The 13,170-nt window shown below is 46.8% G+C and overlaps 1 protein-coding gene across 1 annotated transcript in view; it reads right to left on the reverse strand.

Annotated features, from left to right (window-relative positions):
• Nucleotides 1–9,339, reverse strand: part of FAM120A (family with sequence similarity 120 member A) — a 57,506-nt gene extending 48,167 nt beyond the window's left edge. The window contains exon 1 of the mRNA XM_035106302.3: nt 8,555–9,339. Within this exon, the coding sequence (XP_034962193.2) occupies nt 8,555–9,028 (474 nt within the window). The 5' untranslated portion in view covers nt 9,029–9,339. The remainder of the gene's footprint in view (nt 1–8,554) is intronic.
• Nucleotides 9,340–13,170: the final 3,831 nt, after the last annotated feature.

Genomic DNA, 13,170 nt, shown 5'->3' on the forward strand with positions numbered 1-13,170 from the left:
TTCTCCTTCCTGCCAAAGGTTTAGTTGAGCCCCCCCCCCCGGAAGCCGTCGATCCCCACCTTTTGTTCAAATTTCCCTAGTTTACATCCCCTCCCACACATGCGCCACGACGCAGGAATGTGATCCGCGTGGGGGCGGGAATGAGCTTACATTATTACAATAAACAGTAATAATTGAATGCAGTGACAATAATTTATGATGATAATAAAGAGTGGACACAGTCCTACAGACACAACCGGCCCTTTGAGGGTGACCAAACTGCTGATGCGGCCCCCGATGAATTTGAGTTTGACACCCCTGTGCTAAGCCATGCCATGGCTTAGTGCAGTGCAGCAGAACAAGCAGAAAGTATTTGCAATCTCTTCTCCCAGAGCTCAAGCATCCAAGCTAACCCACAGTCTGGCTCAGCATTTAATAACAGGGATGGCTCTATGCCACTGATGGTGAACCTATGACACACGTGTCACCACTGACACGCATAGCCATTTTAGGTGACACGCGGCCGCATGCCGAGATGAAACAGGTATCGGGCAAGTGAGGGCAACTTAAGGGCAGTGCAGCTTCAGCCGCTGCCAGCGAGCATGCTCGGCAGCTCCGTGCCACTCCTCTCTTTCCTCCCAGCACCGAGAAGGGTGGCGCGTGCGTTGGGCACGTCAGCAACCTCGCCTAGCCAATCCCCCTCCGCGTTTTTCAAGGCGGCGGCTGGATTGGTTGATCCGACCACTTCGCACAGGCGCTGGGGATTGGCCGCCCAAGAGCAGGCTGCAGAAGGCAGCACAGTCAAGCGCTTCATGGAGGGAGAGATTGGACTTCGGTACGCGTGCCCCTGCTGCTGCTGGCCGCGCTGTGGGGCAGGGAAGCGCTCCCAGCTCAGGGGGGTCCTGAGGCCACCGCCGCTGCCATCCTCGCCGGCAGCGCCGCCACCGCCACCCTCTGCCTCCGCTGCACCCAGCGGCCATGCCGCCGCACCCGCCCTGGGCAGCAGCGGTTTCCCCAATGGCGAGGCGTCGCGGAGCAGCAAAGTGAGTGGGGTGGGCAGCGTGGCCACCGCTGTGCCTGCCCCGCCTGAGCGCAACCAGCTCATGACCCAGCACGCCCTCTCGGTCCTGGTCCTGGCCAGCGCCGCACTCATCGTCTCTATTTTGTCATCCGGACCGTGCGACTTCGTCCCCAGAAATAGGTAGTTTTCATTTCCCCCTATTTCGAAGCCTAAGATTTTTGTCACATAGCTTTTAAAATAATCTGTAGACTTATGCACCCTGAAGATGCACCCCCCCCCCCAAATCTGAGCCATTTTGGACTTTCCTCACAGAAGAGCTGTTTCATTGCCTCAATCCTTTTGGTGACCCTTTTCTGAGCCATACATATTTGGGCAAGGGAATAGGACAGGCATGTCCAACAGGTAGATCATGATCTACCGGTAGAACACTGGACGTCTGCGGTTGAACACTGGTAGATCATTGGCTCCCCCTCCCCAAGAAGCTGAACAGATGTGGCTCCCCTTAAAAAAAAACAAAATTTTACCTCCTCCCTGAAAAAAACTCAACAACTTTGACCCGAAGCTCCCCAAAATTGGCCTTTTAAAAAAAAGTTACCTGGTTCTTCTATTCCAGGGGTGGCCAACTCCCAAGAGACTGCGATCTACTCACAGAGTTAAAAACTGGCAGTGATCTACCCCCTTTTTGGGGGTTCAGGTCAAAAGTTGTTGAGCTTTTTTAGGAAGAGGGCTACGAGGAGGCACAGGCCCAACTCGAGCCCACATCCCCAGCGGCAGACCCAGTGGAGGAAGGCCTAAGCCCAGAGTCCCACTGGGAAAGACCTCTGGGTTTTGCCTTATTTTTTTCCTTTTTAATTATTTTTTTAAAAAACTTTAATAAGTTTTTACCTCCCCTTTTCCCTTTTTTAAGGGGAAACAATCATACATTTTTTGTTATTTAAACTATAAATATCATGAGATTATGTTTTTTTTTCTCTCGAAGTGACACCCCACCCGAGTTATGCTCGGTTTTTTGGCGAATTTTGACACACCGAGCTCAAAAGGTTGCCCATCACTGCTCTATGCTGTGGACCTATGCTGTTTGAACTCCCATCAGTTCCAGCCAGCATGGCCAATGGGTCAGGTCCTGTAAACTGCCCTGTGATCTTTGGATGAAAGTGCAACGTATAAAATTAATTAATTAATTATGCTAGCCATTGCAATAGTAAATACAGGACTTGACTTGAGAAGATGTCTAGGTTCTGAACCAGTGCCTTGAGGCTGCGGCGGGTTTGGACAAGGGACAAAAAACTTAAGTGCACTCCAGGCAAGGCATTTGTGTTCCTAATCAGGAAGGAGACTTGCACGAACCTTGTCCATTCCTCGCTACAGGAACTCATGCCTTTGTTACAACAAGGTTTAGCAACTGCACTGCCTGCCACAGCCATTCCCAGTCAAATTTAAAGTGCAGGCCCTCCAGATGTTGCTGAACTACAACTCCCATCAGCCACAGAAGCATGGCTAATAACCAGGTATGGTGGGAACTGTCTGTAGTTCATCAACCTATGGAGGGCCAAAGGTTTCCCACACTTGCCTTAAGCATAACTGGGCCAATTATTTGAAGGACCACCTGCACCCATACCAACCTGCCTGCACCTTAAGATCAATGATAGGAGCTCTTGTGTATCTGCCACTAAGTTGGTGAGTACAAGGGACAGGGTTCTCTGTGGTGGCCCCACAACTTTAGAATACACTGCCAACTGACCTACCTCTATAAAGATACTACATTTCAGGTCTTCAGAAAGGCTTTGAAGATCCAGTTATTTTCACAGGCTGATCTGTAAGTGTCACTCTATGCTGCCACTGAGTTTCCTTGGTCGATGGTCTTATGGAAAATGTTCCATCTTATTATTATTGCTGGTTTTCTTAATGTTATATTGCATTCAATTTCATTATCACTGGAATAGTTTTACTCAAAGGTGGCCTTTTTTTTTTTAAATAAATACTTGTGGGATCATCTCCTCCCAAACCATCCAGCTTCCTCAGATCAGGAGGGGCCCTTCTCTGCACCCTAACTAGAATGGAGGCTGAGTAGATGGCACAAAAGAAGCAAAGATCACCAGGGTTGAAGCAATGATTCTTCAACATCAATTTCGTTGTACTGGTTGGATGCCTGGTTATAGTCTTTCAAAGCAACTACTCTATTCCCAACTTAAAAATGGAAAGTGTGAAGCTGGTGGTCAACAAAAGAGGTTTAAAGATGCTCTCAAGGCAAATCTTTAAAAATGTAGTATAAACCCAGACAACTGGGAAACACTGGCTTGCGAGCGCTCAAATTGGAGAACAGCCATTGCCAAAGGTGTCATGAACTTTGAAGATGAACTGAGGACGAAACAAGCCAAGAGGAAGGCACGTTTAGCAAACCCTCACCATGATAAACTCCCGTCCGGGAACCTATGTCCTCACTGTAGAAGGACGTGTGAATCCAGAATTGGCCTCCAGTCACTTACAGACTCACTGTTAAAACCATATTGATGGAAGACAATCTTACTCAGCTATGAATGATCGCCAAAGAAGACCTCTCTGGCTGGATGTCACCAGTTGACAAAGACATTTTTAATCTGGCAGACTTCTACCTGCCAAACACCTTATGTAAAGGTCATGCTTTACCTCTTATCTCTGCCACCGTTATATTTTAAATTTTTTAAATTTTATTTTTAGGACCCTGCACATTTAATTTTCTGCAGGTCGCCCTGAGTAGTGCCTATGATGGATGGGATATAGATATATAGCATAAAAACTAGAAGTCAGATATAAAAGTGAAAGGAAGAGTGCAAGTTGAACAAAACAGGGTGGCAAAATAAAATGGTTTCGGTAGCATGTTAAAATACCAAAAAACAGCATACCAGACAGACCATCCAGGGTTGGGAGTTCTACAGCTTGAGCATCACAACTGAAAAGGCCCTGGCCCACATCTTAGCAAATCAGAAGGCCACTTATGATGCTTGCAATGAGCAGGCAGCCAAGTTCATGAAGGCAGCCCTTCATATCTCTGGTACCAATCACGTACTGCAATCCAGGTACAACACAGAAGTGCACAAATGGGGACCTATCATATTTGCATGCAACACACTTTTTTCTTAAAGGAAAGCAGTTTACTCACCTGTGGACCCTGCCTATGACACAAGCACAATGATTCATGCTTTGGTAACCTCAAGACTAGATTACTGCAATGCACTCTGTGTGGGGCTACCCATGGGCCTGGTTCAGAGGCTACAACTGGTGCAAAAGGTTGTGCCTGGGCTGTTGACCAGGACAGATTATCACCAGCAAATAACTGTGGTAATCAAAAGTTTGCACTGGCTGTCCATACACTACCAGGTCAAGTTCAAGACTCTTGCATTAATTTACAAGGCCTGTAACAATTTGGGTCCAGGATACCTCAAGAATTATATACCTTAATCCCTTATATTTCGGTTCAGTCACCAAGGACACTATTAGTGGTCCCCCATGGGTCGGATGCAGGACTCATATCCATCAGGAGTTGTATGTTTGGTACTGTGGTCCCAATTTTATGAACTTCTATCCCAACTGGTTGAACTTCTGACACTTACTGAAGACTTTTATTCCAGCAGTAATTTAAATGAAAGCCTGCTTTTATAGTCTTAACTGATTTTTACCTTTTCTGAATTGGTATTTATTGTATACTGCTTAGAATCAATTGAAGATTGTTTAGATAAATAAAATGAATTTTGTACTTCAGTATCCACACTTGGCTATAACATTCCAAATGCAGCCAATATATACAGAAATAGCAAAGAAAAGATTGTTGGCAAAGCAGACTATGTGTACACGGGTCTCCCAACAAGTAAAAGAAAGAAGAAAAAGAGATGTCTGTATTTGCAATGCCTATTGTAAACACTAGAATTAGACTACCGGTATGAAAATGACAACTAGGTATGTTACTCTTTATTATTATTTCTTCCAGTTTACTTAGTGTCCCCAAATCTTTATTTGTACTGCATTATGCACTCATAATATGACTACCTAACTAAAAAGTGCTGTGTATTGACAGAATAGCATGTGTTCTGAATACTGTTTCCCACGCTCCCGATAGTCTACATTTTCCACTGACAATGCAATTTGCTAGTAGAAATACCCACTTGAGATTTCAACATATCAGTGTCATGAATTCCTATTTCATTTGACTTGGCACTACAAGAAACCATTATATATGAACTGTCAGCATGACAAAATTCCTAAGTTTCTATAAATTGATCTATTACAATGTTTCTAGCCCACCTTTTATCCATAATGACATTCAAGTCTTTACTCAAAATACCAATCATTAAAAACAAAACAAATATTAAAAGGCACATTGGCCAACAATATAGTAACACGAAGCACAGAACAAAACGTCAACATTTATGTATTCAAGGTTCGGTAAAAGCCTTATATATGCAAAACCAGGAAATACTAAAAAATAGTAAGAATCAAATCATTGTTTGCTATACAAGTCACTGCTACAATACACTATACAAATTAAAAACATATTTAAAGATAAAACATTTTTCACTTTAAATGTACTTCTATACTCTTCTTTGAGCAAGAATCTTAGGGAATAAAAATAAAGTAGTTTTATTTTTCATATTAGAAAAAAATGCATACTGGTTTAAAGTATTATAAAAATGTGTAGTAACAGTTGCACTGTCACATATTTAAAACAAGCTAAAAAGCAAGGTAACAGAAATTTCAATATGTGAAGAAACACAAATAAAGATTTGTTGCACCTTGATAAGGGTTGAACTAGATGACCCTCAGGATCCCTTCCTACTCTACAATATAAAATAGTCTCTAAAAAGAAATAAAACTCTCAACCTAGATTATTCTTAAGTTTAGAACTTGAAGACATATCACTAGTAAAACCAGAACTTTACACTCCAAGTTATTTTAAAAAGCAGTATCGGCATTCATTGCAATAAGTATCTCTTCAAACCTAAGCTACTCATCCTATGAGGCCTGCAAAAAAAACACACACACAGCACAAGCTACTTGTGATAACAAGTTTTTAGACTCAATCCTTTCGTCCTTTATTAGAAATGCATGTCACATCCGATTAAGTTACAGAGGAAAGTGTGGTTGCACTTAACAGCTTTCTGCTTCCATACAGATGAATTTAACAAGCGTACACGAACAGAACAATCTAACTTGTTCACAGGAGTGCTACACTTCCATGTCTGTCATTCCTATAAGCCAATCATTACACTAGATCTGTCAACTTGCAGGCTTATAAAATTTCTTACCAGTTAAAAATGAAACAAGGGGTGGGACTTCCACTATCAACTTTGTCTGAAGTATCACTGCCTCTCTAAAAATGCAGGATGATTTCTAGGCCTTAAACCTAAGCTTTCAGCAGAAAATCACCCAATCCAAGCCTCTAGTTTTACTTTTCCAGTTTCACTGAGGTAACTTCACTGAAACTTAACTTTTATGACATACTTTTTTAAAAAATAGTAATTTTTCTCTGTCTAGAGAAACTCTCCCCATCCTGAGAAATATCCTTTGTCCCGAGATTACAGATGTGGTTTAATCTGCCAAAAGGGCACCACGAAAGCACAATAACGTTAAGCTCTAATTCTAGATCTGTGCACATCTCTGAAGGTCACAAAATATTTGCTATGCCATGCAACAGAATTGAAAAAAGTGTACAACTACTTTGTATGTGCTCAATACTTTTCATTTTCATAAAAATTCAAGCAGAATAATATCCCGAGGATTATACACTTTTACGTACTTAATTTTTTCTGAAGATAAAACAAACCATAATGAAATAATACTACTGCCTCTTGATACTTGTCTTTACAAAAAAAAAGTAAATGAGGTGCTGTCATAAAATGGACATCAATTATTTGACATTAAGTATAGCTTAAAACTACAGGCACTACTCATTTTCAACAGTTGCCAGTTTACATGTACAATAAGAGAAGTTTAAAACTATTTGAAACCAGAGTATGTTTAATTTGTGTATAGCAGTCATTTTGCAAGAGCTAAACCTAAAGCTAGTTCAAGCTGCAGGTTCTCTTTAAATATAAATCATCTGTTAAAGAACTTGTTGCTTACTTTCATTTTCTTGGCAAACTTGTGTCTAAAGCCCCTCAAACATTTCACTTACAGTTGAGTCAAAATGCAGAAGTGATTGTACTTTTCAAGAACAAATGGCTAGGATTTGAACTGAGTCTGTTTCCAGAAAACTGGCTGCTAGCTTGCAAGGGACATTTTATAAATCCGAGTGATCAGAACAATGGCCTCCCAAACAACATGGAGTCAGAACACACCTCGCTGGAGTTTTGAAGATGAGCAGAACTGCTCAAACTTCAAAGCATTAATTAGGGTAGGTCTGGAGCACAAGTGTTACAGATTCATTTTGCTACCTGCCCATCTTCAAATTCTCCATCAGAGAGAGCACGGTGAGAGCACCAACCTCCCCTTCTTCCTATTTTATGGGATGGGGAAAGAAATGGATCCTGAGATGTGGTGGGGAAAGGAAAGAGGAGCGGAGGGGGATGTATAAAGGCAAAAGTGCTCACAAAACCAGCAGTGGAAACTACAGCCTCAGGAACGCTGGGAAAACGAAATTATGATTGCATCTCCCAGTTTAGCCTTAGCTATTCATTAGTATATCTATGATAGTGGATGGGAGCCTTCGGATGTTCCAGATCACCCTCATCTGGTTTTCAAAGCTTGACAGGTATGTATAAATAGAAAAATCCCCGTAGAGATTGAGGGCATCAGGGCGCTTAGGAAGTCCTCCCCTTTGCCAGCTCAAGGCACCCTGCTAAGGAGGAGGCGCGGAGGCGACTTAAGGCCTCTTGGCGGGAGGGGGAGACCCCCCCCCGGCCAACGCCGAAGCGGCAGAAACTTTTTGGCCCCGCTCGGGCGGCTATTAATGGCCAGCGGGGAGCCCGCTTGCTCCCAGGAAACTCGCCGCACCTCCTCTCCCCGCCCAAGCCGCCGACACCGCCAGCTTTTGACGACATTTTGCGGATATGTAGAGACACAGATCCCCTCCCTCTCAACTCCGTCAAGCCACAACCAAGAGGGCAAAACCTGCTGCCATCTTAAGAGTGCTGCCCCTCCTCTCCCCCCCTCCAAACACACACACACACACACACACACACACACACAAGCCCACAAACCCCACTGGAGCTGCGAAGAACCGAGCAGAGGAAAACCTGGCGCTTCAATGGCAAGGAGAAGCAGCCTCGGAGTTGGGCACCTCTTCTTGGGCGCCCTGGTGCCAGAGGAGCCTCGGGAGGGGGGGGGGACACCAGGGAAGGGCCCCTATTCGTGTGGGCGAACGGGGGGGGAGATGGCAAGAGAGTGCAGAAATGGCCAACCAAAAGGAGGGGGCCGCAAGGTGGCAGAGGAAAGGGGGCAATAGGGCAGGGGAGAAGATGCAAGGGGGCGCTGGCGCAACGTGGGGCTGGCAGAGGGGAAAGGCAGGGGCCGGCGGGGCAGTGTGGATAGCAGCACCCAGCGCCCGAGCACAGGCCTCCTGGGCCGCCTGCTGCTGCTTACCTTGATGTGGAAGCGGATGAGGGCCAGGCGGATGCAGTGCGCCATGCAGACGGGCGGCAGGAACCAGACCTTGGGCGGCGGGGTGCCCTTGTTCTGGACGTGGCTGACGATCTGCTGGGCGGTCTGGCGCTCGTTGCCCTGCCGCTTCACCCACTCGTGGAGCCGGGCCTTTTCCAAGGCGCCGTTGAAGAAGACGAAGAGCTCGATGTTGCCGTTGAAGCAGGCCTTGGCTAGCGCCGCCAAGTAGCCCAGCATGTGGTTCCACTGGCCGCCGCTCACCCAGTCCGTGTAGAAGCCGCCGTAGAGCCGGTGCAGGCAGTTGTCGGCGTCGATGAGGAGGCGCAGCGGGGTCTGCGGGGGCCTCTGGCGGCCGCCACCCACCAGGCTGCCCCGGGCTAGCTTCTGCAGCTCCACCGGCACCACGGCGCTGGGGCAGTGTTTCTCGATGTAGTCCTGGAAGCCTTGCACTCCCATGGTGGCGACAGCGGTGGCGGGGACCGGACTTGGCTTGCTGGAAGCGGCGGTGGCGGTGCAGAGCGAGCGGCCCGGGCGAGGCAGGAGCGAAGAGTTGCGGGGTGGGAAGTGATGGCCAATGTGATCCGACTAAGACAGGGCGGGCTGTTTGGTCTGGCTGGCTGGCTGCTGCTGCAGTTGCACGGCGGCTCTTCAGGGGGGAGTTGTGTGGGTTCGTGGGGGGCTCATGGCTGCTGCGGCCGCCATGTGCTGCTCTCACAGCGCCATGGCTCAGGGGATCCGGGCTGCTGCCGCTGCGGCTCCTACTGCCTGCCGGGGGAAGGGAGGAAGGGAGGGAAAAGAGAGAGAGCGCGGGAGGGGAGGGAGGACGACGAGGAGGAGGAGGAAGGGAAGGGAAAGGAGAGGAAGGGGGCAGCGGCACACGGCGCAGGAAGCCAACCCACTCGCCGTCGCGGAACAGGCGGGACTTGGCCCGGGCAAGCAGAGCCGCTCACGCCGCTCGCCTGCCTGCCAGCTCGCTGGGCGGCAAGTGAGACCAAGGCAGGGCGGCGCCCCCCGGCCTCTCCACTCCGCCTAGCGGGAAGGGAGGGCTGGCCGGGCCGCCTCGTCCCTCTCCCTTCTGGTCCCCGCCGCCCTCGACCCGGCCTGCTACCCAAGCGGCCGCCGCCGCCGCCCCTGCAGCTGGGACCCGCTCGGATGCCGGGGCCTGTTGCATAACCCAGGCATGCGCACGGCAGGGCAGGCGGGAAGAAGGCGAAGCGGAGGATTGGACCGGGAAGGGCCTCGCAAGCGGAAATGAAGGGAGGGGAGCTTGCGGGGGGAGGGAAGCGGGGGCTGCCTGGGAGGAGGCGAGGGGAGGAAGCAGCGCTGCGGGAGGAGGAAGCAGCGCTGCGGGGAGGGGGTTCGAATATGGCACTGACGCGGGGCAGGCGAGGGGGACACGCAGCCACAGCCAGACCCCAAACACAGACAGGAAGCTTCTGGCACCTTGCGACACAATCCTGCGCGCATTTACACCAGAGGAAGCCGTTTTACACTTTGCTCGCTGAGACTTGCTCTCTACCCCCCGCCCCGTAAATATGGATAGGGTGGCCACCTTGAAGACAGTGCTTTTTATGGGCGTACACACCAGCTAACCCACGGCCGGTCTTTTAAGGCGCCACAGTGCCTTTGCTGTGTGCTTGGACTGCACTACTGTATATACCACATACTAGGATCGGCATGCGCAGTGCTGTCAAGTGGTACTTAGGGGCCCACACAATGATGTGTCAGACAGATGTCGATAAAAGGAGACGGGTATCACTCCCATAGGTTCAGGTTGTTATCCTCTCACCACCCACCACCAAGTCTCCCCTTGTAATACGCAAGAGAACCAGACAACTCTCACAGGAACATTTCACGTATTGCCTTTTTAGATGTATTCTTACAAATTTAAAGGATGACAAATGCATGTGTCATATAAAGGTACATTAGTCAGGGAGCAGTTAGTGGCTGCACTGCCTTGTTCGGGGGTACTCTCTGTGCTTTGTGTGAAGTGCGGAATGGCTCATATTTTAGCAAGCAATGATACTAATTTTCACCGCTTATTAAACAGGGATTGATGGGTTCCTAAGGTCAAGTCAGAATCTATCTAGATGTAATGACTGTATGCCCTTTTACATACTCATTGGTCAAGGCCCAGACCTTGCCATATTATTAAAACCATGAACGTAAAACCTCCTTATGAGCATGGTTTTTAATACCATTACATATTTCAACTGCAAAAATGTGCTTGGCCGCCTGATTCTATGTAGCATTGTTTCAGTAGTCTTAGGCACAAATAACTGCAAAGGATTGGAGTATACATATCTCTCACATAAATAAACAAAACTTGGGGGTGGGGGACTTCAGTTGACTGAATTGTACTCTTGATATGTTTCTAGCACTGCACTGCCAGAAATAAAAGTGACATAAAGGAGGCTGCCATATCTAAGACATTTTGAACAAAATAACTTTGATATTATTTATATTGTATAGCATCACATACATGCTATAAATGCTGTTAACAGTATAAAAGGAAAAGTCAGCAGAAGTTGTTACCTCTTTCTGACTGTTCAGTTAATAGGGATTTGATATATCAATTCTGCGGGTGGCGCTGTCGTGTAAACCACTGGTGTGAATCAGCTTGCCAATTGGAAGGTCAGCGGTTCGAATCCCCGCAACGGGGTGAGCTCCCGTTGTTCAGTCCCAGCTCCTGCCAACCTAGCAGTTTGAAAGCACGTCAAAGTTCAAGTAGATAAATAGGTACTGCTCCGGCGGGAAGGTAAACGGCATTTCTGTGTGCTGCTCTGGTTTCGCCAGAAGCGGCTTACTCATGCTGGCCACATGACCCGGAAAAACTGTCTGCGGACAAATGCCAGCTTCCTCGGCCAATAAAATGAGATGAGCGCCGCAACCCCAGAGTTGTTCTCAACTGGACTTAACTGTCCTTTACCTTTTGTATCAATTCTGGTGAGCAGGGGAGCCCTGATTCTCACCTTACTGGGCATTTTAAATGTTGGTTTAAGATAATTCAGTGAAATATAGGGGATGGAGGCCAGATTGGAAAGAAGCTAGCTAGGTGAACCTGAAAGAGAATAACTCCATATCACACCTGTAAACCACATATTCAGTAGGTTAATACAGTGGTATCTCAGGTTACAGACGCTTAAGGTTACAGACTCCGCTAACCCAGAAATAGTAACTCGGGTTAAGAACTTTGCTTCAGGATGAGAACAGAAATTGCGTGGTGGCAGCAGGAGGCCACCACGTTAGCTAAAGTGGTACCTCAGGTTAAGAACAGTTTCAGGTTAACAATGGACCTCCAGAACGAATTACGTTCTTAACCCAAGGTACCACTGTATAAAGGAATCTGGTTGCTAACTGAAGGAGAAAAAAAGCATCTCAAAGAAGCTTTAAATTGAAAAGCAAGAGAGGGGAGGGGAGATATTTAAAAGTCCATAATGAGAAGTTGAATCAAATTGATAGACAAGAAATATGTGTGGAAGTGAAGGAGAATGGAGATGATACAGCAAAACAGTAGTTGCTTTTCTTCAAAAGTACCTTATAATGTACTAGAGCAGAACATGGCAGCTAGGTTGCTTGTGTTAAAAGTACATTATAAGTACCTAAGAAGAGTCCTGCTAGATCAGACCAAAGGGCCATCCAGGCCAGCATCCTCTTCTCACTGCATCCAACCAGTTGTCAGTGGAAGTCTGCAAGCAGAATCTGAGTGCAACACCACTATTCCCACTTGGGATTTCCAGCATCTAGGAATAAGTAGTAGTAGTAGTAGTAGTAGTAAATTCACATCAAATAAACAGATAAAATAGTTTTAAAACAGTACCAAAAATCCCTGAAGATGGGTTTAAAAACAATACAAAATAAGGCCGAGACCTTTTCATCTATCTGAAAAAAACAGGTTGAAACAAAAACATATTTGCTGTTTCATGTCTTATCTGTCATATCTTAACAGGGATGTTCTACAGAACAAGAGCAGCCACAAGTTACTGTGGAATGGGCTTCTGATATTTTAAGGACTTAAAAGGAGAACCTCCTGCAGAATGTTGTGACCTCCTGGGTATACAAGGGATAAAGTGGCCTCTCGAGTAACCTGGTCCTGTGGAGGGTCTTTCATGTTGTTACCAAAACATTAAACTTGGCCTGATAGCAGATTGCCAGCCAGTGCAAATTCCATAAAAAAGATGTTACATGCTGGGAGTAGTTTGCCCTCACAAGCAACCTAGCTGCCATGTTCTGCTCTAGCTGCAGTTTCTGGACCAACCTCAAGGGTAGCCCCTCACAGAGCAAATTCCAGTAACCTAACCTTGTGGTTGCTTAGGCATAGGCAACTGTGATCAAGCTATACTTGTCCGGAAATGGCTGTAGCTGCCATACCAGTTGAAGCTGGTAAAAGGCACTCCTAGCTACTGAAGACTTAGGTGCAGCAAACACCTCCTAGAGCTGGATCTAGGAGCACTTGCAGAGTATGCACCTGCTCCTTCAGGAACAGAGTAATTTCATAGAGGAGAAGCAGCTTGCCTACTTTGCAGACCTGGAAGTTACTCATCCACCATGTGTACATCTTGCCAAGTTTCAGACTCAGTTTATTAGTCCTCAGCCAG

This window comes from Zootoca vivipara, chromosome 2, assembly GCF_965207765.1.
Source record: "Zootoca vivipara chromosome 2, rZooViv2.hap1.1, whole genome shotgun sequence".
NCBI lineage: Eukaryota > Metazoa > Chordata > Lepidosauria > Squamata > Lacertidae > Zootoca > Zootoca vivipara.